Source organism: Chaetomium tenue (genome assembly GCF_020726465.1).
Source record: "Chaetomium tenue strain MPI-SDFR-AT-0079 chromosome Unknown F5144scaffold_6, whole genome shotgun sequence".
NCBI classification, from domain to species: Eukaryota; Fungi; Ascomycota; class Sordariomycetes; order Sordariales; family Chaetomiaceae; genus Chaetomium; species Chaetomium tenue.
The window spans coordinates 1,619,752-1,644,881 of NW_027117334.1; the positions used below are offsets into that span (position 1 = coordinate 1,619,752).

At 57.4% G+C, this 25,130-nt stretch overlaps 9 protein-coding genes across 9 annotated transcripts; 5 read left to right on the forward strand and 4 right to left on the reverse strand.

The window, feature by feature from the left end:
* The first annotated feature begins 679 nt into the window (after window positions 1–679).
* F5144DRAFT_349635 (transcription factor Tfb4-domain-containing protein) lies at window positions 680–2,417 on the forward strand. The gene has a single exon (XM_066784286.1). The coding sequence runs from the start codon at window positions 838–840 to the stop codon at window positions 2,122–2,124; it is 1,287 nt and encodes a 428-aa protein (XP_066639752.1). The 5' UTR covers window positions 680–837; the 3' UTR covers window positions 2,125–2,417.
* On the reverse strand, window positions 2,418–4,716 carry F5144DRAFT_349634 (nucleophile aminohydrolase). Its single transcript, XM_066784285.1, has 3 exons — window positions 4,380–4,716; window positions 4,124–4,323; window positions 2,418–4,065 (listed from the first exon to the last, which is right to left on the reverse strand). The coding sequence occupies exons 1-3, from the start codon at window positions 4,544–4,546 to the stop codon at window positions 2,711–2,713; spliced, it is 1,722 nt and encodes a 573-aa protein (XP_066639753.1). The 5' UTR covers window positions 4,547–4,716; the 3' UTR covers window positions 2,418–2,710.
* A 973-nt stretch (window positions 4,717–5,689) lies between these two features.
* On the forward strand, window positions 5,690–7,395 carry F5144DRAFT_605556 (actin family; the record flags this gene model as incomplete). The annotated part of the gene is made up of 7 exons (XM_066791435.1): window positions 5,690–5,710; window positions 5,766–5,859; window positions 5,929–6,153; window positions 6,201–6,247; window positions 6,301–6,387; window positions 6,439–7,272; window positions 7,330–7,395. The coding sequence occupies 7 exons, from the start codon at window positions 5,690–5,692 to the stop codon at window positions 7,393–7,395; spliced, it is 1,374 nt and encodes a 457-aa protein (XP_066639754.1).
* Window positions 7,396–8,743: 1,348 nt separating this feature from the next.
* Window positions 8,744–9,884, forward strand: F5144DRAFT_498178 (alcohol dehydrogenase I; the record flags this gene model as incomplete). The annotated part of the gene is made up of 2 exons (XM_066786253.1): window positions 8,744–8,804; window positions 8,875–9,884. 2 exons carry the CDS (start codon window positions 8,744–8,746, stop codon window positions 9,882–9,884), a joined length of 1,071 nt encoding a protein of 356 aa, XP_066639755.1.
* A 281-nt stretch (window positions 9,885–10,165) lies between these two features.
* Window positions 10,166–12,748, reverse strand: F5144DRAFT_349929 (gamma-glutamyltranspeptidase). Its single transcript, XM_066784289.1, has 9 exons — window positions 12,361–12,748; window positions 12,127–12,308; window positions 11,811–12,074; window positions 11,696–11,756; window positions 11,539–11,637; window positions 11,440–11,488; window positions 11,336–11,391; window positions 10,743–11,280; window positions 10,166–10,650 (listed from the first exon to the last, which is right to left on the reverse strand). The coding sequence occupies exons 1-9, from the start codon at window positions 12,362–12,364 to the stop codon at window positions 10,182–10,184; spliced, it is 1,722 nt and encodes a 573-aa protein (XP_066639756.1). The 5' UTR covers window positions 12,365–12,748; the 3' UTR covers window positions 10,166–10,181.
* A 2,486-nt stretch (window positions 12,749–15,234) lies between these two features.
* On the forward strand, window positions 15,235–16,917 carry F5144DRAFT_496560 (uncharacterized protein; the record flags this gene model as incomplete). Its single annotated transcript, XM_066786157.1, has 2 exons — window positions 15,235–16,038; window positions 16,210–16,917. The coding sequence occupies 2 exons, from the start codon at window positions 15,235–15,237 to the stop codon at window positions 16,915–16,917; spliced, it is 1,512 nt and encodes a 503-aa protein (XP_066639757.1).
* A 533-nt stretch (window positions 16,918–17,450) lies between these two features.
* Window positions 17,451–20,473, reverse strand: F5144DRAFT_538863 (ABC transporter transmembrane region 2-domain-containing protein). Its single transcript, XM_066787109.1, has 2 exons — window positions 19,370–20,473; window positions 17,451–19,307 (listed from the first exon to the last, which is right to left on the reverse strand). The coding sequence occupies exons 1-2, from the start codon at window positions 20,117–20,119 to the stop codon at window positions 17,904–17,906; spliced, it is 2,154 nt and encodes a 717-aa protein (XP_066639758.1). The 5' UTR covers window positions 20,120–20,473; the 3' UTR covers window positions 17,451–17,903.
* A 202-nt stretch (window positions 20,474–20,675) lies between these two features.
* F5144DRAFT_632443 (uncharacterized protein) lies at window positions 20,676–21,724 on the forward strand (the record flags this gene model as incomplete). The annotated part of the gene is made up of 2 exons (XM_066792498.1): window positions 20,676–21,200; window positions 21,263–21,724. Exons 1-2 carry the CDS (start codon window positions 20,889–20,891, stop codon window positions 21,722–21,724), a joined length of 774 nt encoding a protein of 257 aa, XP_066639759.1. The 5' UTR covers window positions 20,676–20,888.
* A 1,102-nt stretch (window positions 21,725–22,826) lies between these two features.
* Window positions 22,827–24,139, reverse strand: F5144DRAFT_595288 (uncharacterized protein; the record flags this gene model as incomplete). Its single annotated transcript, XM_066790676.1, has 2 exons — window positions 22,827–23,648; window positions 23,771–24,139. The coding sequence occupies 2 exons, from the start codon at window positions 24,137–24,139 to the stop codon at window positions 22,827–22,829; spliced, it is 1,191 nt and encodes a 396-aa protein (XP_066639760.1).
* Between the last annotated feature and the right edge of the window lie 991 nt (window positions 24,140–25,130).

Below are 25,130 nucleotides of genomic sequence, written 5' to 3' on the forward strand. Positions count from 1 at the left end.
GAGGTGCCGACAAGGCGTAAAGGTGTTAAAGATTGACTCTAGACGACAGGAGTCGAGAGACAAGAGTTGCAGGTGTTCAGAGTTGAGAAACGTGCGTTTGTAGGACAGGTCTTGACTGAGAATTGATCGTGGAAAGAGGTTGTAAGAGGGAAGAAGCAGACTCAGATTGGGAGCTGGTCGGCAGAGAATTTCTAGACAGATTCTAGGCAAAACTCTAGGCAACACTCTGGTCAAAATTCGAGCAGCTACCATAATCAGCAGCAGGCCTTTCGTGGCAGATGATTTTGAGGCTCACAAACCTTTGGACATAAATCGCCCGAGATATCTGAGGCTTTGCCCCGCCAAGTTGATGCCCCACCATAGCTCCAAGGGAGCGCCATGCAATTACAGTTAGTCTAACTAGTCTGAGAGCGGCATAGCGCAAGTCGCATGTGACAGCCGCCCATCAGTTTAGTTATTGTGCTCCCAATTTTCTACTGTTACATAGTAACTCCATGGTGGACAACTCGCAACGTCATTAGGCCATCACAAAAAACCAACAGCGCACATGAAGGACTTCGACATACGGCTGACCTGCGACGGCCTGCTGCATCCCCTCGGATTTCGATAAACCGAATTTACCGAGGAACCTAAGCAGCAGGGAACAGAAAGCAGCGAGCAGATAGCAACGAATCAACGAATCGTCATTGATCGACAGGCACGGACGACAATTCTGACGTCCACCGGATGCCTGCGAGGTGCGAATGCTTGTCCTACCCACGGCGGATAGCATTGCACGAGGCCATTCCAGCGAGCGATAACAGCAATAGCAACATCAACACACAGAGCTAGTTCAAAATGAGCGTCCAGGACGCGGTTGACGCCTCGGAGCATTATGAGGTGTACAATACCGACGACATACCATCGCTCTGCACCATTGTCATCGACACCAACCCACGAGCCTGGGCCGCCCTCACCGACGTCCTCCCCATCTCCAAAGCGATAGCGAACATCTTGGTTTTTGTCAATTCCCACCTCGCATTTAGCAACTCGAACCAAGTCTCCATCATAGCCGCCCATACCAACCGCGCCGTCTGGCTCTATCCAGCGCCGCCAAGGCAGGCTCGCTCTCAGGATGTCGATATGCAAAATGCTGCCAACGACAGCAAATCCTCCTCTGCCAATAAATATCCCCAGTTTGCCCAGATAGAAAACTCCCTCCTAACCTCTCTCCGCGCCCTCATAAACGACACCACCGATGCCGACCTCGCCTCGACAACGACCCAAATATCCGGCGCCCTGACCCTCGCCCTCGCCCACATTAACAAAACCGCCCTGTCCTTCACCGCCTCCTCCACAGCCGCCCACGCTGCGACCAACACCGGCACCGCCATGACAGCAAGCACCGCAGTCGGCCCGAACCCCGTATCAAGCACATCTATAAATGGCGGTGGCCTCGCGGGCCTGCACGCACGCATTCTGATCCTCTCGGTTAGCGACAGCGCCCCGGCGCAGTACATCCCCACCATGAACGCCGTGTTCGCCGCCGCCCGCGCCCGCATCGCCATCGACACCCTCTCTCTCCGCGGCAGCGCCACCTTCCTCGAGCAAGCCAGCTTCATCACCCGGGGCACCTTCATCCCGGCCGCCGAGCCGCGCGGGCTGCTCCAATACCTTATGTTCGGCTTTGGCAGCGGGACTGCGCCCTCCAACCCGTCAGGCGGCGCAGACTCGGGCAAGGGCCCGGCCAGCTCCAAGACCGCCACCGGCGGCCAAGGAACCACAGCAGGAGGAAGACATCCCAGAGCAGGCAAGCTCGGGCTGGGCGCGAGCGTGGCGGAATTGCTCGTGACCCCCAGCGCGGACGCGGTCGACTTCCGCGCGGCATGCTTCTGCCACCGCAACGTGATCGACACGGGTTTCGTCTGCTCCGTCTGCCTCAGCATCTTTTGCGAGGTGCCCGACGGCGGCGAGTGCCTGACCTGCGGCACCGCGCTGGCCCTGGGGAACTACGGGAAGCGGCCGGTTGTAGCGGGCGGTAGCGGCAGCAGTAATGGCAATGGCAACGGCAGCGGTAGCAGCAGCGCTTCGCCGGGTGTTGGGCGGAAAGAGAAGAGGAAGCTGGGGACTAATGGGGAGGTTTGAAGAGTGGGGATTGATATATGGATGTATACCGTCCTGCTCATGCGAGGATGGGCAAGGGGAGGAGAGAGAGAGTTGGGGGTGGGACTGTAGAACAGCCGGATGGCCAGTTCTTGCTTTTCTTTTGCGGTTGTAGACCATGGCGTCCTCAAGGGGCAAAGGGGCATCAAAATCGTCTGGGTAGGCGTGGCGTTGGGAGAGGAAAACAATGTGTTGAATCATCAGAGTGTCATACCGGAATTTATACCATAAATCTATCAGGACTTCAAACCCGTCACCCTTTGCACCTGTCTAGCACCCAGATCGCAGCTCAGATCACCGTAACCCGTCTAGAAACTGACGGACATATTTTGTCGATGAGCCTCAACATGCAAGACGAGATTGAAGCGACGGCCGAGCCGCCACTGGGCTTGGTCCACGAAAATAAAGAGGCAATGACTTCTATCAGTAATCTCTGACGCTACTCTGACAAGGTGCAATGTGATGCATTCAAGGTTCGTCTCTTATACAGGAATCGTCGTTCTTTCGATCTCGAGGGCTCCCAACAGCACATACCACGTGTAGTGCCCTACACCACCATGATGGCGCCTCAGTCCAGCCGAATCTTCCGCCCGCCCAGTGCAACGTGCCCTGTCTTGCCGAGGCGCGACATGACACAGAGTGGCTCGCGTTCCGTCGACGACATGGAAGCCAGTGCAAAAGAATCCGTATTGTGAGCGAAGTAGAAGTATACCCCAGTACGGTCTTTCTTGACAGCCATGACCCCGATAGCCGCGGCTGTGGGCTGACTTCTGACGCCGGGGTGATTCATGAAGTCATCGACGACGAAGGATTCCATGATGGTATGCTCGTCCTCCTCGACAATGTCCCGTCCGCCAGGCCCACGGCGCGTACCTTGAAAGAGGCGTTCAGCGCATTTGCTTGAAGCGAGGCAAGTTGCCATATGTTCGCCGGTGCCGCTGGTAACCGCGGCCACTGATGTCGCCAGGTCGTCATCTGGGTCCTCCGGAACGACAGCACTCCCGACACCGACCAGAGCGGCAGGGCCAGTGCGGCCTTTGTGCTTCATTCCGATGCCTCCAGATGAGGATCCTGCTGCAATCCGTCCGAGTGAGTCGATGGCAATTACCCCAACCGTATCCGTCACAGTATCTACAGCCTCCTCCATTCCCGCCGGGGGTTCCGCAGGCCGGTTCGTGTTGTTCTTGTCACACGAGGAGTCGAATCCATAAGTCTCATAGTAGTCGAAATCATCTACCATGTCCACCTCGGTGTCTTCATAGCTTATAGACCCATCGTTGACCGAAACGGATGCTGGGGCATGTGATGACGCGAGATATGGCAAGTCGGCTCCCAGTCCTGCACATACCCTCGACTCCATCGGCGTCGACGGACCCTTATATGGCTGAATGGACGAGCCCAGGAGATTTAAAGGACAGGGGTCGGGGAATTTTGGCTTGCCCGGCGCTTCCCTCGATGCGCCCATGGGATTAAAAAGGGCTGAGGTCGAAACAATTGTGGCTGCGGGTAGTTCGTGGCCGCCAGCTTGGGGACGACCAGCATCCGGGGAGTCGGGTTGACCCTCATTCCAAATGCCGGTGAGGATGGCCGCGGTATGATCTCGAGCCTGGACATCACCGACCGGCCTCGCAACCTTTCCATAGGCACCTAGCGATGGTGTCCTCCAACCGTTCCAGTATTTCCTGTATCCTGGACGAGACTTCTTCCCCTCAGCCCTCCTCAGGTCCTCGATCCAGCTGAGATAACGGTCTTTTGCGTTTCTCGAGACTAGATACTCGTTCTGGACGGTTTTTAAAGCGTGCTCCTCCGCAAAGTCCTTGGCTCCTGAGCCTATAAGGATGTTGGGCGGGACTCTGCGGAGCGATAGTGGCAGGCTGCTCGTGTCGAGGATCTTCTTGGCCAGGGTGATAGGGTTTTTGACACCTGTGAGTAACATTAGCGGAATGCTTTTTGGAGCAGGGCGAGCAGGTGTGGTACACACCCCCAACAGCACCACAGGCACCGCTTCTTCCGAGATGGTCGACAATAGTGGCATCACACTCGACCACACCATCGATGTTCAAGTTGCTTCCGAAACCAGCATTTGTAATCCCATTGTCTTCCAGACATCTAATGGCGGCCTCGACGGCCTCGGGAGCAGTTGCGCCAGCCCTGAGAAAACTCATGCCAATGCGGGCAGCACTAGTCGTGCTGTTAGATATGTGAATAGCTTAGAGGGTACCCGGTGGAGAACTCACTCGGTGCACGCTTGAAGGTGTACACCCTCATTCAATGCGCTATGGTAGCCTGCTCCTGCGTGTACAAATATCGAAGCAACCGGTTTGTTGGACGGCCGTTCCCACAAGTCGCCGACGGAGGCATCCCCCCCAGGGCCAATGGAGAAAAACTCGGGGGCACTTGACATTGCGCCGGGTTTCCGAGACGGTCTCCTTTGTCGAGATAGAATAGCAATTCGCCAAGTAAGTTTATGGTGTCTCGTTTCTCTTCAAAGTAAGGTGATCGGGACTCGGATACTGTCGCGCGCGACGAGTTGTCTGACACACCGGTACCTAGGCAAGATATCAAACCAAGCAGCTGAGGTTGTATTTAGGGTGGCCAAGATAGTGGTGGCTCGATAGGTATGACTGAGCTACGCCCGGATTTTGGTGTTGTCAGCGTCTGTTGGTGGTGGGTTGCTTGTCAGTTGTGGGTATCGACAGAATCGAAGGAGAGGAAGCAAGCAGACTGGAGAAAACAGAACCGTCTCACCAAAAACAAACCAACATATGGAAAAGGAAACAAACGCTATTGGCTCTAATGCCCCTGGGGTAATCGGAAAGCTGCCTTAGGGACAGGGAAAAGACCAGGCGCTTTGAGCAAACCGAGGATGACAGAGATGAGGGTATGATGGAAGCTTGTCGCTGGGAGATGGCAGGGCAACCGGAAACAGGTGGTCGTTTGTTTTGTGGGTGATTGGCCGAATTACACGGTGCCAGTCTCGAAATTTGAAAGTATTGGTATCTAGGGAAGGAGCGACGCGGCCGTGTTCCTTCATGATTCCCGCATCTCATGGACGCGAGTGCCACTGTGCATGGCTCAACCTTGAGAAAGCCCGATCGTGCTTGCTGGGCTTCTTCTATGCGATGGTTGTTCTCAATTATTTTATTCCATTCTAGAACTTGAGATTTTGCCGGCACTGAGTGATTCGGTAAACGGTCTATCATCTGCTGCCATATTTATTGACTGAGTTGCGTCTCCGTTGCGACATTAGAGGTTGCATTTGTCTGATGAGCCCAAGCCGATGTTAAAGATAGTTATTGTTGCCCTTTGAAACTTGCGCAGATAGAGGTTCCGGCCACCGTACCTGGCGGGGCACCCGTATTTCTTGGCGCACAGCCGCAGCGTGGGTCAACTCGGGAGCTTCGTCAGACGTAATCTTGGACCTCAACGCTCTCCACTAACTGCCTGCCTGCATCCTGGACGACACCTCGCCCTTGAGTGTCGCCTTCTGTATTGACCGCGCAGAAACACCAGCAGGAGCTGCGCGCAGCAGCAAACATTTGCAACAATGGCCAACCAAACCCCAGCCGTTGTCATGGACAAGTAGGTGTAGCGGCGAGACCCCCCTTAGCCCCGCTCTCGAGGAAACAGAGGAGGATGCGCCAGCCGCGAGTCCACCAAGTTTACGATCGCTGACCACAACTTACCCTCGCAGCGGCACGGGGTTCTCTAAGCTAGGTTCGTCTCTCCTCTTCGGAGCTTACAGCGACTTCTCACCGTTTCACGGCTGACCGGTCATTCTTTTAGGTTTCGCCGGAAACGACTCTCCTTCGTTCGTTTTCCCGACAGCGATTGCGACCAAGGGTGCCGCGACCGGTGGTGGTGCGGGTTCCGGCCGCCCTCCCGTTCCCAACCGACCCTCGTTCCTTACCGGCGGAGCTGGCCCGACCGGCCATCTATCGGGGAAGCGCGGAACCGAGGACCTTGACTTCTTCATCGGCGACGAGGCCATCTCGGCTGCAGGCGGACCTGGTAGGTCCGTTCCACCGAGGAAGAAAGGCGGCGGCTGACGGAGCTAGGCTATGGGTTACACTACCCGATCCGGCACGGGCAGATCGAGAACTGGGTTGGTTGAACTAGTAACGGATGCTGGCGGGCGAGACTAATACGTGGCGGCAGGATCATATGGAGAGATTCTGGTCTAACTCCATCTTCAAATACCTCAGGGTAGAGCCCGAGGACCACTACTTCCTCCTCACGGAGCCGGTGAGACTGCCCTTGATATTTGCGTATGATGCTGTGGCTAATAGACTCTAGCCCTTAAACCCGCCCGAGAACCGCGAGAACACGGCCGAGATCTTCTTCGAATCCTTCAACTGTGCCGGACTATACATTGCCGTCCAGGCTGTGCTAGCACTTGCCGCGTCGTGGACATCGTCGAAGGTCACTGATCGGTCTCTGACAGGCACGGTTATCGATTCTGGTGACGGTGTTACGCACGTAATTCCGGTCGCCGAAGGCTACGTGATCGGTTCGTCGATCAAGTCGATCCCCATCGCCGGCCGCGACATCACCTACTTTGTCCAGTCGCTCCTCCGCGACCGTGGCGAGGCAGACTCTTCTCTCAAGACCGCACAGGAGATCAAGGAGGAGTACTGTTACGTTTGCCCGGATATCGTCAACGAGTTCGGCAAGTACGATCGTGACCGCACCCGGTTTTTGAAGCACGTCGTTGCCCAGCCGGGCGGCCGCCAAGTGAGCGTCGACGTCGGTTACGAGCGCTTCCTAGCGCCCGAGATCTTCTTCAACCCCGAGATCTACTCATCCGACTTCCTGACGCCGCTACCCGTGGTTGTCGACGGCGTGATTCAGTCGTCGCCCATCGATGTGCGTCGCGGCCTGTACAAGAACATTGTGCTCTCCGGTGGCAGTACGCTGTACAAGGACTTTGGCCGCAGGTTACAGCGCGACATCAAGCAGCTCGTGGACGCCAGGATCCGTCAGAGCGAGGTACGCAGCGGTGGTGCCAAGAGTGGAGGACTGGAGGTGCAGGTTATCGGGCACAAGAGGCAGCGCCACGGCCCGTGGTTTGGCGGGAGCTTGCTGGGCCAGACGCCCGAGTTCCGGTCATACTGCCACACCAAGGCGGAGGTACGTTCTATGTCTGAATTTCGCGGTGGGATATGGGTTTGGCTAACGGTTTGTCAGTACCAAGAATACGGACCGGGTATCGTGCGGAGATTCGCCCTGCTGGGAGGACCGGGTGGCTCGTAGAGAGGTCAATGATTTCGTTGTAGAAAGCGAGCGATATTTCATGCGGAGAAGGCGGCAGTGTTTCATGGGTGGCGCCAAAAACAGATAGGGGAATGACGTTAAGTTGACATGCCGTTATGTTTGGTTATGACCTCCCTCATGTGTGGCAGCCGGATGGTGATGGTGATGGTGAAACGGACGGCCCACTGATGCCAAGCCGGCGTGCCCCATATTTCCCGCATACTGCGGGGATGCCCGGCTCCGGGGACGCCGGGGTTGGGGCTCCCGAACATACGGCCGTTTGGAGCATGTAACGAGCCAGCTCGCGCTTGGAATACGTCGCTCTATCTGGCCGGGTTGTTCCGCATGATGTCTTGTTAAACCGGCTCCTCCCGCAACCGTTCGCCCTTCACTGTGCCCTCATGGCGGGGTCGGTTATGCGTTATGCATGCCGCACATCAGCTCGGTGGCTTAAGACATACATCGAAAGCAAGCCCGGAGCAGCGGAGGTCTTGCGGGGAACCCTGGGAGCCTGGCCCCTCTGTGATTTCCCATGCCGTGTGGCATGGTCTAGACTTGTCGAGCTGTTTTGGGGGGTTTGGGACTGACGTTACGTAACCACGCTACCGGGGTTCCAACTGTGGCATACCTGCATACTTTGTATGTAGATACACAACCCAGAGGAGTCCGGAGACTTGAGGCGTAAGGTACGGCCTTGAATTTTGAACATCGCCATCCCTTAAGAGTTGTCATGTTTGTTTTGTACATGGAAATACAAGGTATTCAGGTATTCTCGTTATGCGCACTTCTGTTAAGACTCTCTTTTAAAACAAATGTGGGGGTCTTTGAGAGCTGCTGAAGGTGCTTCGCTTGGTTCCGCTCCCCCGACCCCGCGGTCAATTCCGCCGGGAATCGTTCCAGCCCCGGCCACGCCGAAAAGTCAGGCCACCGGTTCCGGAATGCGCCTATCGAGTCTAGAACTACCTCCCAGGTACCTATGTATAGCTTCTACCACATCGTACGGTTCATGCAGGCTTGCCTTCATCGACCGACGTCTGCATCTCTCAGCCACCCAACCGATCAATCAATCACCTTTGCCGCTCGGCCTCGTATTACCATGTTTCTTGTACTTGTTAGTCGAGACCTGGCTTTTTTTTGTCTTTCGCTGGCGTGATACCGAACGGTAACGATGGCCGATGCGTATAAATGATGAGCGGTTCCTTCCTGCTTTGTACTGCCGCACGGATTGATCCACACCAAGCCATATCAGTGATATCATCATTCCTTCCCTCCTCAACACACACACCCACACACAACCATCCACACACAAACACACACCTTTCAGCCCCACGAATTCTACAGAATCACAATGGGCGAATTTGAGATCCCAACCGAGCAATGGGCTCAGGTGGTTGAGAAGTCGGGTGGTCGTACGTCATACTCCCTCCCCAGATTGTGTATAACCCATCCCGCCACCTCACATCCTAACATCACCGACAGCCGTGTCGTACAAGAAGATCCCCGTCCAGAAGCCCGGCCCGGATGAAGTCCTCGTCAACGTCAAGTACTCTGGCGTCTGCCACACCGACCTGCACGCCATGATGGGCGACTGGCCGCTCGAGACCAAGCTGCCCCTCGTCGGCGGGCACGAGGGTGCGGGCGTCGTGGTGGCCAAGGGCGAGCTGGTGACCGACCTCGAGCTGGGCGACTACGCCGGCATCAAGTGGCTCAACGGCAGCTGCCTGGCCTGCAGCTTCTGCATGCAGGCCGACGAGCCGCTTTGCCCCAAAGCCCTGCTGTCGGGCTACACCGTCGACGGCACCTTCCAGCAGTACGCCGTGGCCAAGGCCGCCCACGTCGCGCGCATCCCCAAGGACTGCGACCTCGAGGCCGTCGCCCCCGTCCTCTGCGCCGGCATCACCGTGTACAAGGGCCTGAAGGAGTCGGGCGCGCGCCCCGGCCAGTACGTCGCCATCGTCGGCGCGGGCGGCGGGCTGGGCAGCATGGCGATCCAGTACGCGCGCGCCATGGGCCTGAACGTGGTCGCCATCGACGGCGGCGAGGAGAAGGCCAAGAGCTGCAAGGAGCTCGGCGCGAGCGCGTACGTCGACTACACGACCAGCGTCGGCGACGACTTCGTGCGCGACGTCCGCGCGGCGTCCGCCCCCGACGGCCTCGGCCCCCACGCCGTGCTGCTGCTGGCCGTCGCCGAGAAGCCATTCCAGCAGGCTACGCAATATGTGCGCAGCCGCGGCTCTGTCGTCTGCATCGGCCTGCCGGCTGGTGCCCAGCTCAGCGCCCCCGTGTTTGATACGGTCGTGCGTATGCTCGTCATCAAGGGGAGCTATGTTGGTAATCGGCAGGACACCCAGGAGGCGCTGGACTTTTACAGCCGCGGCCTGATCAAGGTGCCGTACAAGACGGTCGGCCTCAGCGAGCTGCAGAATGTGTACCAGCTGATGCGTGAGGGCAAGATCGTGGGCCGGTATGTGGTCGATACTAGCAAGTGAAAAAGGAAAGGTATGGGGGCGTTTGGGCGGCGGGTGTTATGGTGAACGGGGTTGTATGGCTTTTGTATTTGATGATGATGACTTTGGGTTGGTGGGCGAGCTGGTGGTGTGGCCGGTATCTGGTTTGGCATTAGTTCAACGAATAATCGAGAAATTTCACCTTTCCGCATCCCATCACCCTGAGTTGATAACGCCTTTCAAATTACAATGCTACACGTAAATGCTGAACTGAACTCCCCTCACGCACAAAGTCTATACCCCCCCTTTCCCCCTTCCCCCTTCCTACCATGCATGGCCTCAGACAACATACCCCCCACTATTAACCTGCCTCGGCTCCCCCACCGCATCAAACCTTCCATCCCAAAACCGCATCACCCCCTGCACCGCGCTCAGCCCCGGCGCCATAAACTCCACCTCATGCCCCTTCCCCTCCAAACTCTCCACCACCCCCGCCTCATACCCCTCCTCCACCCGCAGCACATGCGGCAGCAGCTGGTGGTGCAGGCGCGGCGCGACCACGGCGTCGTGCAGGCTCATGCCCCGCGCCAGGATGTTCCACGCCGTCTGCGTCGTCGCGCTGATGATGCGCGACCCGCCCGCCGCGCCGGTTGCGAAGAAGAAGGTGTTGTTGCTCGCGTGCTCGGCGATGAGGGGCGTGATGGAGGAGAGGGGGCGTTTGCCGGGCGCGATGTAGTTGGCGGGGGAGGGCGCGAAGCCGAAGGCGTTGCGGCGGCCGGGTTGCGAGAAGTCGTCCATTTCGTTGTTGCTGGGGGGGAGGGGGTGGGGTGGTTAGTTGGGTGGGGGTTGAAGAATGGGGGAGGGGGGAAGGGAGAGAGGGGAAGCGGGTTGTGTGCTTACAGGATGATGCCTGTGTCGGGCGTCATGATTTGGGCGCCAAAGAGGAGGTTGATGGTGGTTGTTGATGAGATGGTTAGGCCGGACTCGTCGGAGGCGACGACGTGCGAGGTGCCATGGCTGTCGGGGACGAAAAGGGACAGCGGGTCGTAAGCTTCCACCGGCTGCGTTCTGTCGTCGAAGATGCGGCTGCGGATGTCCTCGGCTGCGTCGTCGCTCAGCAAGAAGGCTTCAATTTGCGAAGCGTTCTTGACAAATGCCGGGTCGCCGAGTTCTAGACGTGCTGCGTAGGCAAACTTCATGGCCTCAACGAAACGGTGGGTGGTCAAGTTGAGGTCGGTGAGGTCTTCGGGAGCGTATTGCTGCATTGTTTTGAACATGCTGAAGGTGACGGCGCCGCTGCTAGGGGCTTCCGTGGCAAACAGCCTGTAGTCACCGTACGTGATGTTCAGAGCTGGCTTCACATTGACGGTATACGCGTCGAGGTCTTCCATGGTCACGATCCCGTTCTTCTCTTGGATGTAGTTGACCATGGACTCGGCTTTTGGGGTCAGGTCAGTGGACGGCTTAACCCTATGACGCAGAAACTAACTCACCGATCTCCCCTTTGTAAAATACATCGATCCCTTGATTGGCAATCTTCTCCAATGAGCTAGAAACGGTCAGTAAACACAAATCATCGCGGACGTGGATCGCCTACTTGGCAAGGCGTTTCCTTGTGATAGTGTCCCCGAGTTTGAGAAGAGTGCCTGTGAATTAGTGTTAGTGATATCCAATATGGATGAGTTTGCCTTCTCACCATTGGGGGCAAAATCCTCAGCCCAGATCTGGTCGTCGACCAAGAAGGTGTTGTTATCCGCGCTGGCATTTTCCATGTAGCGGACCAGGTCCTCGGTGACTCGAGGCGCTGTGTAAGCTCGACTGGTTTTGTCAAGGGGTTGCGGACTGATATTTACCCTTAAAGCCCTCTCGAGCAACGCGTACGGCAGGCATGACGAGCGTTTTCCAAGGGAGCGTCTAGCAGACGGTTAGCCTGTTAGGGGCTCGGCTCGCAAGAGTGTGGTTACTTACGCCATATTTCCGGTGCAAGTGATCCAACCCCTTGAGCTCGCTCGGTACAGCGACAGCCAGGCCGCCATAGACACTGGCGTTTGGGTCGTCCTTATACATGTCTTGGCTCGCGGCTGCCGGGGCGGTCTCCCTGTAGTCAATAGTTTCGTAATTCCCATTCTTGTCACGGACGAGCATGAAGCCGCCACCGCCAATGCCGGAGTGGTACATGCCGATGACGCCTACACACAAGGTGGTGGACACCATGGCGTCGGCGGCAGACCCCTGACTGGCTATTAGCTGCATGTCAGGAGGGCGAGGTACAAGGGATTCTCACGCCCATCGCAATGGTATCCCTCCCGATCTTGGAGCATATGGAGCTTTCGCTAGCCACAGCTCCTCTACGACCTGCAGGATCGGTGTGTATGGTGACGACCCCCTGGTCAGTGACTGGGAACGCCAAACCCGGGACGAGCTGGGAAAGGAGTGGTAGCCAACATGGCAGCAATGATGGACGACCTATATTAACGGTCAGCTTGTGTCTCGTCACTTCATCCTGGCGAAAACTCACGCATGATGTTGAGCAATGTCTAACCTCCCGAGCGGCCGGATCTCGGTACTCCGATAGCCGAGGCAACTACAGCACGGGAAAGTGGAAGTAGGTAAATAACGAACAAAAATGAACAACGAAACAAGAGCAGAAGATGGCAATTAATAAATTCGAAAAGCAACTTGACCGCCCCTTCAGAAGAGGCCTCTTAGTCAAGGTTAGATAGCGGTAAATGAATGTCAATGATCAGCCACCAAGGAGTGGAGAGATACCGACCCGGCCCCGAGACACTGTTGACATGTAAGAGTCAAAGATAACCTAACCCTAACCCATCAGGGCCTTCCGCTTTTAACCGTTCAAAGCACCATCATCTGACTTTTTGATCACGCGCGCTCCCTCGTAGCCTTTTTTCTCACATCTGCTTGATAATGAGGAGTCATATTGCTGAGAGATGAGTTGGCTCGATATTTAATATGTGTTGGTTGAAGCAAGTCAGTGGCTTCAGAAGTCGCAGGTTGACCATGCCGTTGAATGAATTGAAGTTGGCTTGCGGCTGATCAGCAGGTCCGAGTGCCCGATTCAAGTGCCCCCCAGTTCGTCCGACAGTCTAGCGCGGGCATGATTTTCACGGTGTGGCTTGTGGAGTTTCGCCTGAAAGAGCGGGAGAAGTTGGGACGAAGTCGATGAATGGCTACACGATCAACAGATCGGCGCCATCGCTCACTGACTCAGGCATAAGAGAGTTTAGAAGAGACATTGCCGAGCCAAAAAGACACAAGGAACTCCTCTGTAGTTACGTTAGTATGTAATGCGTCTGCGCTGCGCCGCCGTTACCGACCTGGCCCCAGCCGATGCTTCCGGGACTTGCGCCCGGGCTTTCCGTCTGCTTTGACTTTTTGGTCATAAATGACGCTTGGATAGAGTATCCGTACTTGCTTGTACGTTTCTCGTGTGATATGAGATGCCAAAAATAGGCTTGCTTTGCATGCCCTTGTGCACTGCCCAGTGATCGAATGATGAGCGGATCTACCAAACACCAATATTCATAATTGCCCAAATCCGAGATCCCGCGTGTCCTTGCGAAAAGCCTTGACCAAGACTTGTCCATGTCGCTGCCGAGCAATGGTGTCCGCCGAAGTTCCGGGCTTTGGCGGTTTCGCATTGACGACTGCGCAATGTGTGGATCTTTGACAGGAGGCGGGCCAATCACCGCCGGTCCCGACGGCAGGGTACGATTTCAGGTTGAAGCGGGGCTGCAAAAGGTGAAACTCTCCCATTTCCACATTTCCACATCATCCCTGATAATTTTCCAGAGCGCACCATATTTCATGGGGAATCGATTGAACTTGGCTGGGACTTGGGACTTTCCCACGGTGGATATAACTTCACTAAACTTTTACCGAAAGCCCGGGCAACCCGAGACCGAGCCAGGCGAACTCGTTGGCGACAGTTATGCTTACACAGTAGTTACTGTGTTGTGTGCACTCGCTGTCATGTTGAATAACTCGTCGACCAGATGAGTTGGTGTTGATTCGTTTGTCAAGTGCACCGCTCCCCCAATGCCGACGTCGTATTTCACTTCCCCCTCGCTCGAGCCACGAAACAAAAACCGTGCTTGGTTGTTGCGCATGAAAACACAGCCGAGTTTCGGCATAACAGCAAAAGCTTAACTTACCAGTCGGCACAGTGCAACCGGGCTCTTGGTTGTCATCAGTCAGGCACATCAGGGACCAGACGATTTTCCGATTTTCCGCATCCCGGCTACACCGTGGATCGCAGCGCCCATCATCGAAGAAACACGCGGATCGATACATGGGGATCGTTGATCGATCTGTTAGTGTAGTTATGCGCCTAGTTCTCGAATTGTTTATCATGCAAGCAAGCAAGCTGCCAAAACTGTACAGGACCGTACGGACTGGGCTGCATCTGCCTGTCTCAAACGGAATTCCACTTTCCTCGCGAGCTCGGCTCACAACTATGCTGTGTAGAGACGGATATCGGCAGGGATAAGTTTAAACGTTCTGGCCGACTTCTGGGCTTTTTGGTGTCTGGGTTGTTGAAGTTCCCAGTTGTCCCTGGCATGCCCCCTCACTGGCCCCTCAACGGCCCCTTTACCGGATTCGTGTGCCGCCCAAGTCGGCGATTGGCTGGCCAGCCGTCTCAGATTCATCGGTTCCTGCATATGCCCCCCCTGACAGGGCTGGGCAACCCCCCTGTCCCACCGAAGAACCACTCCTGGATTCCCAGAGCCGCCCTCTGTTTCTCCGTGCTCTGTGGGACTTGCAGACAGCCCACCACCGTCAACGTGGTCCCGATGTTTACGCTTGTTACCCCCCCTGTGGAGGATCCCGTTGATTAAGGGCCGCAGTCCGTGACACCCAGCTGGATGTGAGTGATGTAATGGAGCAGTATGGGGCCGCCGAGGCGGCTATGCCCCTGCTTCTCCTTCCATGCTCCCTGTCACTCCGTGGACATGCTATGGATCCCTCTCAGACCATCGAATGCTCTGGACGCCACGGAGGCGGAATGCTACACTCATAAAGCTCCGGGAGGACGCCTAGGTTCGAGGACTGTCTCGTCTTCCTCCCCCTTCTCTCCTCACGACTCCTTCCGTTCATCTTGGCATCAGTGCTGTCTTTCTTTCATTAGTCCAAGCATCATTCCTTTTGCTTGCTGGCTCGTCAACTTTCGCTTCCCAGCTTCTCACTGTATCTACATTCTCTTTCAACGCGAGCAACTGTGTTTGCCTGCCCCTTGCGAAGTTGACCCTCGCTCTTTTCACTTTGGATCACACTCACTCACCTGGCCTGGCGCTCTTTGATATACACCAAAACAACACCAACATACCACAAAACAACACAACATACCACGAAACAAACACTCAGCACCGTCAAGATGAAGGCCGCCTATATCACCCTCGGCCTGTTCGCCACCCTCACCTCTGCCTACTCCAGAAGGCATCCCCGCTATATGCGTCTTGGGGGGAGGCACAACAACGGAACTGCCGGCATCATTGTGGCTCCTGGAGATGATGCTGCGGCCGTCTCGGACACAGTGACAATTCCCTTGTCCACTGGTGTCGCCACTGCTGCTCCTCTCCCGACCAACGGCACTGCTGGTGCCATCACCACGTTGACTGTGTCGACCACCTCGGTCCGCACCGTCACTTCGTGTCTCCCTATCGTCACCGACTGCCCTGCTAAGACGGAGGACCTCGCCAACCTCCCCAGCGAGTCTCTCAGCACCGCTACCGTCACAGACACCATCATCCTTACCGAGACTGTCTGCCCCGTGACCGCTGTGCCCTCCATCTCGTCCAGTGTTCTCGATGAAGCCTCCAAGGGCCTCATCACTGGCAGCACCCTGACCGAGTCTCCAACGGCTACGTCGGCCGAGCCGGACGCGATCACCACTGAGACCAACGCCGCCGTCACCCCGACTGACCCCGCTGCTGTCACCACCCTCACACTTTCGACCACGTCAATCCGTACTGTCACCTCGTGCCTTCCCGAGGTCATCGACTGCCCGACCAGGACTGAGGACTTCTCCAACTTCCCCAGCGAAGCTCTCAGCACTGCCACCGTCACGGACACCGTCATCCTCACCGAGACTGTTTGCCCCGTGACCGCGGTTCCCTCCATCTCCTCTAGCGTCATGGACGAAGCCTCCAAGGGCCTCATCACCGGCAGCACCGTCACCGTCACCGCCACTGCCCCGGGCGAGGTCTCGACCGCCACCGAGACCAAGGTCATGACCCTCACCCAGACCAAGGTGGTCACCATCACCATGGGCGGCGGCAAAGTCGTCACCACCGCCGTCGAGTCCACCATCGAGTCTACTACCGTCGAGGTCGTCACCCACACCAAGGAGGCCCCCAACCCGGCCGTGACCCCCCCCGCCGGCAGCGAGCAGGACACCACCACCACCGAGACCACCACCTCGACCGGCACCCGCACCGTCACCGTCAAGAAGCCCGCGACCACCACCGTCGGCGTCAAGCCCGGCAGCGGCAACGGCAAGGGTAACGGCAATGGCAAGGGCAAGGGCAACAACGACGCCTGCAACTGCGACGCGGCCGCCCCCGCCGAGAAGACGGTAACCGTGACCAAGGAAGCCGTCACCGTCACCGCGGCCGCCCCCGCATCCACCGTCTTCGTGACGGTCGCCGACTGCGCGGCCACCACCGGCGTGCCCGCCCCCACCGCCGCCGAAGGCGGCAACGGCAACGGCAAGGGTGACAAGACCAGCGCCGCACCCGCCGCCACCTCCTCCGCCGCCCTCGGCAGCGGCGAGTCCGGCGCCGGCATCATCGTCGACGACGACAACAACAGCAGCGAGGGCTCCGACGCTGAGGAGAGCGCGTGCCCGCCCGACGAGGTCGTCACCGTGACCTCGACCAGCGCCGCCGACGCCGGCGAGGCCACCGCCACTGCCACTGCCGCTGCCACGGAGTCGGCCGCGCCGGGGGATGGTGAGGGGAACAACTCCGGTGAGGGTGAGGGCGAGGATGATACCTGCCCGGAGGACGAGGTTGTTACCGTGACGGCGACGCCGAGTGCTGCGCCTTCGGGGTTGTAAGGTGGTGTGAAGGGGGTTGGGGTAGATTAGATTAAGGGAGGTGGTTTTCTTGTTTTGTTACCTAGAGAAGGATGGAAAAGGGGGGCGAGGGGGAAACTGTTTGAGCACAGATTTTTCTTGGACCTCGCCCTCGTGGTTGCGTATTCGTTTCTTGTACAATGTCATCATATTCCCGTGAAATTTCAGCGTATTTTCTAGCTTTTGCGTTCACTTTGCGTGATGTAATGTTTGCGTGCCTCCTGTGTTCTTGGTTGCCAGGTTTGGAGTTGCTTGGGTAGAGCTGGTACGGAGTAGTGCTACAGCTCAGTCGGCAGTTCAGACTGTCTCGGTTACAGCAAGCGCCAGGCGTGGTTGAAACCCGGTTGTGACCACCCCTTAGATTAAAAAGTAAAGAAATACCCGGTTGGTTGAGGGGGTTCCATTTCGTACTCCCGCGGGTCTGAACCAGCCGAGTTCAACCGGCGGTACACAATGGGGCGCCACCTATAACCCGGAAGGAATATCAAGTCACAGCCTCATCGAGTGCCATGTTACTAATTTCTTAGATGGGACCCATCGTGGGTCTCCCTACAGTTTGTGATTCAAATGCTTCCGTTACTACAACACCAACAGGCAACTTCTTCCTCTATCAAGATTATCCTATCGAAGTGATACACCGCCGGAAGTGTTTGTTAGTGATACACCACACGCCGCTCCCTATGCGATCCAGGCCCGCCGTCCATATTTCGTGCGTTCCCACACTATCGTACCCTAAAAGCCGCAAACGACCGACCTCCTAGCTATATACACACGCACCTTCAAAGGGATGTACGCCGTATCCCTTGAATGCAAACACGAGCCTCCCTTCACCATAATCAGACTTCCCACCTCTTATTCCTCTCTGTTGGCCATCTCTGCTGGCCAACTCAACCAAGTTGGACACCGACTACTGTATCCGACCCCTCACACGACTCATCCCCATCACCGTCCGCCCGCAGCCAGGATGCCTACTCCCCGCTGGTCAGCTCCTTAACCCGCCTCTCTATCTCGGGCACGCCCCTGAGCAGCACCTCAAGCTCCTCCTTCTCGTCCTCGAGTGCCATACGCTTCTCCGGATCGAGGCGGCTAAACACGTAGTGGCCCTGGCCGTCAAACTGCAGGATGTGGGTGTGGTACTTCCACAGGCTGCGGCGGTGGCTGACGGTCATGAGGGTGATGCCCAGCTCCTTGGCGGTGTCGTACATGACCTTCTCCGTCTCGAGGGTCACGCTGCTGGTGCACTCGTCGAGGATGGCGTAGCGGGGCCGGTGGTAGAAGAGGCGCGCCATGGCCACGCGCTGCTGCAGGCCGCCCGAGAGCACGTCCTTCCATTCGGCCTCGGCGTCCCAGCCGCCGGGGTAGACCTCGAGCAGGTGCTCGAGCGACAGCGTGCGGAGGATGGCGTGCAGGTCGTCGTCGGTGACGCCCTTGTTGACCATGGTGCTCAGGCCGTCCGGGTAGATGAATTGTTGGCGGAGCGTGCCGCTCGAGAGGTAGGGCCGCTGCGGTATGTAGAAGATCTCGTGGAAGGGCGGCTTGTGGACGGTGCCACCGTAGACGGGCCACAGGCCGCCGAGGATGCGGAAGAGGGAGGATTTGCCGCAGCCGTTGGGGCCGACGACCAGAAGGTGATCGCCTTGTTGGAGGGAGAACGATAGCGCGGGGACGAGCACGTCGCCGTTGGGGGAGATGATAGGTACATCGGTGAATTTGATGTCTTTGCTAGGGATGATCTTGCCACGGCCCTTGAGCACGGCGGCGTTGGCCTCTGTGTCAGAGCTCGAGACGAGTTTCTTGGAGAAGTTGCCTGCTTGCACATCGTCCATCACTTCGAGGAGCGAAGAGACGCGCGAGGTGTAGCCAGCGAGTTCCATGACTTCCTTGTACGAAAACATGAGACGGCCGAAAGCGTCCGAGGCCCCGAGGAGCATCCGCCGGTTGGTCACGAAGCTCTCTGTCCGGTCACCCATGTTGGAGACGACCTGGCCGGGCAGCTTGACGAACACGGGGAGACCGCAGAGGATCAAGCCCAGAGCGCCCCAGATATACTTGACGACATAGTCCTCCATAAAGCCATGATAGAAGCGCTTCCGCAGGAGATAGTTGATGTGCTTGATCAGCGTAAAGTAGCCCTTATCGAGTGTGTCCTTTTCGGCTGCGTGGCCAGCGTAGAGGGCAACCTCCTCACTATGGTTTATCAATCTCGAGTGCTGGAAGCGGAACTCGCCCTCCAACCTCGCCTCGTCGGCCACGTATTTGCCGAACGGTGGTGTTAATGCTCGCATCATAGCCGCCGAGAGCTGGACGAGAAGCGACATGAAGACGACTCCCTCTCCACCGACGCTTCGTGAGAGCGAAATCGTGTAGATGGTCTGTTTTTGAGTTAGCCCGTGGCATTGGAAAGTAGCCCGAGGGTGGTTAGAGGGATTCTTACCATGTCAAGGATCGGTTTCGCCAGGTTGCTGTAGAGTTCTGCCAAGTTGTTGGAGAACTTGGTTACATCTACGGCAATGAGTTGGTCGGCATTCTTGACCCTGTCGTCCAGGGCTGAGATTCCGTAGAATGTCAACTTTGACAGATATTTATCGTGGATATACTCAGTCAACCGTGTGCGGTACCTCAGGGCAAGTTCGGACTGGTGGTACGCCAACATGGAGTTTGTGAAGGTCGCCGGCACAGCGATCAGCATCCACCACATGATGCGCTTCAGGAACTCGCGCCCATTCCCCTTGATCAACGCCTTCACAATGGCGCCATCCATGGCCGCCACCTTTAGACTGATCACTGTCCGCAGGATCAGGAAAATGCTGTGGCTGATGAGGTATTGTGTCTCCCTAGTCCGCCACCCGGGCACGACAATCCGGAGTAGCTTCATCAACGAGCGAAAGAACTCGCGATTCAACTCGACTTTTTTCTTTTTACCCTCATCGTCCACCTCGGATATCGATGTGCTGCGGGCTTTCTCGGCGCGCTTTTCGGCCTCGCGAGCCGAGGCCCCTCTCTGGTCGGCGATGGCGTTGCGAATTCGGTGAAGAAGGGCTAGGAATAGTGTGATGTAGACGGCGCGGGAGATGCGTGTGCGGTTGCGCAGGTACATGGTCACCAGTTGGAGGATGATGCCGCGGACGGTGCGGGCGCGCGCCGCGACGCCGCTCAATACCGGCTTCGAGAATGACGGCGCCATTGCGTGTGATTGCGACTGAAGGCGGCGACAAACAGGAAAAGGGGACGGGTCACGGCCGCGCGGCGGCGATCATCGGGAGGACGGTTCGGCGCGTCGAGGTGTGGAACGGAGTAGGAGTAGTACGGCTAGAGCGGGATGAGACGAGTTGAGAGTTGAAGTGGGTGGTGGATGATGGTCGTGGATTGTTCGGATGGAAATTAAGTTGACACTTCTTGATACCCTGATTACTCCTGTTGGCCGTCTATGATTTCCGCAGTCGTTCCGCGGGAGGGGGATAATTCCTGTCGTGGTGCTTTGGGAGCCAGGAATCGGAATCCGGAATTGTGGTGGTTCCTATTCTGGCCTGTCCTTCGCTCGTTCCTCGGTCCTTGCGTCACCCACTTGCTGGAATGGGCAAGCAGGTCCGGGGTAGCCAAGACTTGACTGCTCACATGTGATTGTCCTTCGGGGGCTCTTCAGTGGCTGGCAGGCAGTTTAGACCCCACTGTCTCCGGACAGAGGGCTGTGGAGTGGCACAGAGTGGATGTTCTGGGCTCGGCTTGGCAATGCCGCAACAGGTCGCAGCTGTCAGCTGTAAACTCATGCCGCAATTCATCAAGCGCAGCTGCAAACCATCCGTCATCCACCAGTTCCACCCGCACAGCACCGGCCGGCAACCATCGGCGGGCACTCGGAGCCCGGAGCCGGATCATTGACTTAGACAAATCCGGACCTGACCGGGTTATCACGGAGTGCAGATGCTGGCGGTGAACTCACCATAACGACCACAATGGCATCATCCACTGCCATGCTACTCCGCGTATTTTCGATCATCTCTCTCTTCTTCACTTCCGTCCTCGCCAACACGGAGAAGACCATCTTCCTCGGCCCGGAACCCATCACCATCCCTCTCACCCACCCAACCCTCTCCGACCTCCGCCTGCACACCCTCACACCCACACCCGCCAACGGGACCCTCCGGACCCAACTCCCCGCCCAGTTTCCCTCCCCCGAACACCCCGAGGGGACAGTGACATGGCTCCTCCTCGACAACCTCACCCCCCACCAGCGTTATGAAGTGCGCGTCTGCTGGGCAGCCACGGTAAGCTACACCACCACCACCCAGTGCAAAAACGAAACACAATCCTAACCCCCCTACCCCAGCAACCAACGGCCTTCACCCTCACCACCTTCCCCCTCTCCACAGTATGGGACACGCCCTCGCTCATCACCTCCCTGCACGCCTACACCACCTCACGGCAGCAGCAGCAGCAGCAACCACCAACCCCTGACGCCAACAACGACTCCCCACCACCAAAAGGAGAACGGGAGGAAGCCTCCCTCCTCCTCCTGCGAATCGCCGCAGCCGCCGACTATTTCACGACCAACGCGTCGCTGATGCGGGACGTGCCGCCGGTCGACGTGGACATCATCCTGGACCCGTTCCTGTTCAACGCGGTGCCGCGCTCCATCGTAGGCACGGCGGGCTTCATCGTTGCGGTGGCCGTGGTGGCGTTTTTCGTGGCGAGGTGGGTGACGGCGCGGATTCGGGGGTTGGTGGTGGTTACTGGTGGTGGTGGTGGTGGTGGTGGTGGCCGGGAAGGTGTCGTCAAGAAGAGGCAGTGATGGAGGGGGGTTGGTTGAGTTGGGGAGGGAGACCTGCTCGTTGTAATGGTATTTCACGCCGAGTAAAAGGGACGGGATATTATATCCTTTGGTACGGCAGATAATTGTTTAACGTACAAATGTAACATGAACCTAAATAACGAGCCGGCGCAACCAAATTCTAACGTTTGGGGTTATCTGATCCCAGTTCACCCTCTTAATTGTTCGCATTTGCCTTCTCCCCTTTCCGCCCTCCGCCGCCGGCCCACCGTTTGTGTTCGGTTGGAGGTGCGACTCCTTTGGTGGAGGAGACATGGAGTTGTGGCTCCCCAACTAACGAGAAACCATCGTAGCGCGCTCCGACCGATCACGAACTCTAGGGTACAACCCCCTCTCCCGCAAGTAAGCCAGGTTGCGGCCCAGATTACTTCGCTCTTCGGATTGTTGCCGTGCTCTCTCCCGCCCCTCCGACGCATCCGCCGTCCCCTTTCCCTCCGATTCGGCAGACCCTACCCGACTTGGGGCTTGAGAGAACCGGGTCCCTGTCTCTAACATGGCGAACCCTACGACAGTGAAGCTTCGGAAAGGTGGCCTTCTCGGTCCGGTGAGTGATCTAGACTACTTTGCCTCTCTGGCTTTTGTATTTGATCCACACTACCCTCCCGCATCGTCGCGCCTCTCGGTTTGACCGGCTTCTGTACCGTGGTGGGCTGAGATTCGGCCGCAGTCGGAGACAATGGACTCTCCCTTTTCCGCAATTGAGATTGACCATCCTGTTCGAACATTACCCGCGCCGCGGCTAGCTCGAGTCGCGCTACTATCCGAGGTGATAGGCTAGCCCTCTGCCGCTAGTAACAACGACTACCTGTGCTCTTCTGCCGTTTCTCCCACGCTGCTCCCTCCTCCAGGGTTGTCAGCGCCTCCCGTTGGGTGGGGGGTTGAGGTAATGAGTCCTCTCTCTCCTCCATTTGGTAATGGCTTTCCCCCCCCATCCGAGTTCCCGCTCCGTCCTCTCTCGTCGATGTCCCTCCCACGTCACCGCCTCCCTTTGTTCGACTACTCCATGCGCCGTGATAGGTCTTAATTGAGTAGGAGCCTCGGGTAACCGGTCATTGCCATCATCCTAGTGATATTGGCCGCTGCCGCCATACCCTTGATGGTGCCCGCCCGAGGCGTATTGCGGCTGCGGAGGATACCCAGAGTGCCCGCCACCGGAGCCACCGCTGGAATACTGGGGCTGGGAGTAATGCGGTTGGCTGTGTTGACCGTAGGCGCCGGGAACAGCGGGAGGGGCACCGTAGGATGGCGGTCCGTAGGATTGGGACTGGCCATGTGGCGAAGCGCCGTAGCTTTGGGTGTGTGACGACGGGCCGCTGGTGCTGTACGACGAAGTGTACTGAGACGACGGGGCGTGATGCTGACCTGAAGACTGATACGAAGACGCACCACTGTGATGAGACGGGGTGGTTCCGGGTTGTGAGGGTGGTTGGTACGAGGTCGGCGGGGCCGATGCGCTGTACCCGCCGGTCTGGCCGTTATTCGAGTAACCGAAGTTGCTTTGGCCCTGTCGTGCCGTTAGCATCTTGTGGTGACACTTCAGAGTTTTGAACCTTACCGAGCCATGGGGCTTCCCGCCAAACATATTGGCGACGCCTCCGACGATACCGCCTAGACCACCACCAGAAGAGTGTCCGGATGACTGCCCACCATGGTAGTTCTGGGGCTGCGACGATGGCTTGCCGCTGGAGAACAGGTTAGAGGCTAGCTGCGAGGCAAGTTTCCCGCCAATGCCGCCGCCACCGCCACTGCTGTGGCCTCCGCCAGAGCCGCCAGAAGAGAGGAGTCCAGACACTAGCTGTCCAGCAACTCCGCCAACACCGCCCCCGCCGTGGGATCCGCCGCCTTGTTTACCGCCGAGCGAGCTGAGCGTGTTCCCGAGGAAAGACTGTAACAAGCAGAGAGTCAGTATCAGTAAATGGGGTAGCGCAACAAAAAAAAAAACGATCAAATCGAATGCGAACAAAAAGAACACAACGGAAAAGAGAGAAAACGATGGTAATGACATACTCCAAGACCCCTATCCCCATCCCCGCCACCTACCCCCCTCGCCCCGCTGGTATAATCGTCCTCGCGCGGGTGCACAGGCTCGAGCCGGCCATCGGGATACCTCGCGGTACGGCTGCCGTCCGGATGCACGATGATCTCGGCACCGTTGTTGGCGCCGTGGGGCACGCCGTAGGGGTGATCGCTGCGTGCGGCGGGGGTGCCGCCGACGGGGGCAGCCTCGGTGGGTGTATCCCATTGCGACGCGCCCGTCGACAGTTGAACGAAATAGTACTTTTTGGAAGAGGCGTCCCACTGGGCAATCCAGCCCGCGGGAAGCGGTGGAGGCCCAAAGGTTGGCCCGTCGCTGCCGGGAGAAGGAGGGCCTGCCATGGAGATGGTCGTTCGATAATTTGGATTGGGTGTGGAGTGGTTGTTTCAAAAGAGGTAGTGGGAAGGTTGACTTTTTGTCGCGCTGCTGCACTTCTGTCCCGTGCAGGTAAAGAAAAAGGCGGCTACGGAAGGGTGAGTAAGGATTGCTCTGTCGAGCGGTGCGGTGGTGCGAGCTGAACCTGGTGTGGCGCGGGGCGGGCCTGGTTATGGAGGGGGCGGGGCAGGTCTGCAAATAGGGACAGGGGGTCTTGCCATGCTTGGATAGACGACGATCACCTTCTGCTGAAGTTGGCCTAGCACGCCGATATGAGTTGTTTCTTGATTGACTGGCGAGGCAATAAGAGCGGGGATACTAATCGCATTCATATAAGATCCATCACAAAACGCAAACACAAACGCAAATGCGTTGTTTTCCGATCCTCCCTGTCTCACAAATTGTGAGGGAGCCAACGACGGCGTCTTCCGTGTCAGTTTTCAGCAGAACACACCCCGACGGTCTTAACATCAGCAGCCCTTGTCGGACACCTCACCGGCGACCGAAATGTGGCAGAGTATCCGCCCTCCGTAGGCCATTATCAATAGCGCAACCACGTTACGACTCAAACCTGCCCACCGCGCATGGTCTCCCCTAACAAGGGCAAGCCCGTCTCACATAAGTTCCCTCTTCACGGAAATGACCAATCCAAACGAAACATTCAGCCCCGAAGCGACGGCCCCAAAAGGCCCCAGCACACATTCCCTGGACGAAGCGAGCAGGCAGGTTGCTGGTTCGCGTCCTCCTCCTAACTGCCCGATCGGGCCCATGATGCCATTAGCCACACTTGCTCACGCGTCCGGCACCCCATTGGTTTGCCGGGGTTGAACGGTCAACAACAGTGCGGGAGGCAGCCCATCGAGTTATCGCCTCCCCGCCCATGCCCGTTTCGATATTGATGCACGAGCCCAAGAACTGCTTGAACCGCTGACAAAGTCTCCCTGCCGAATGACACCA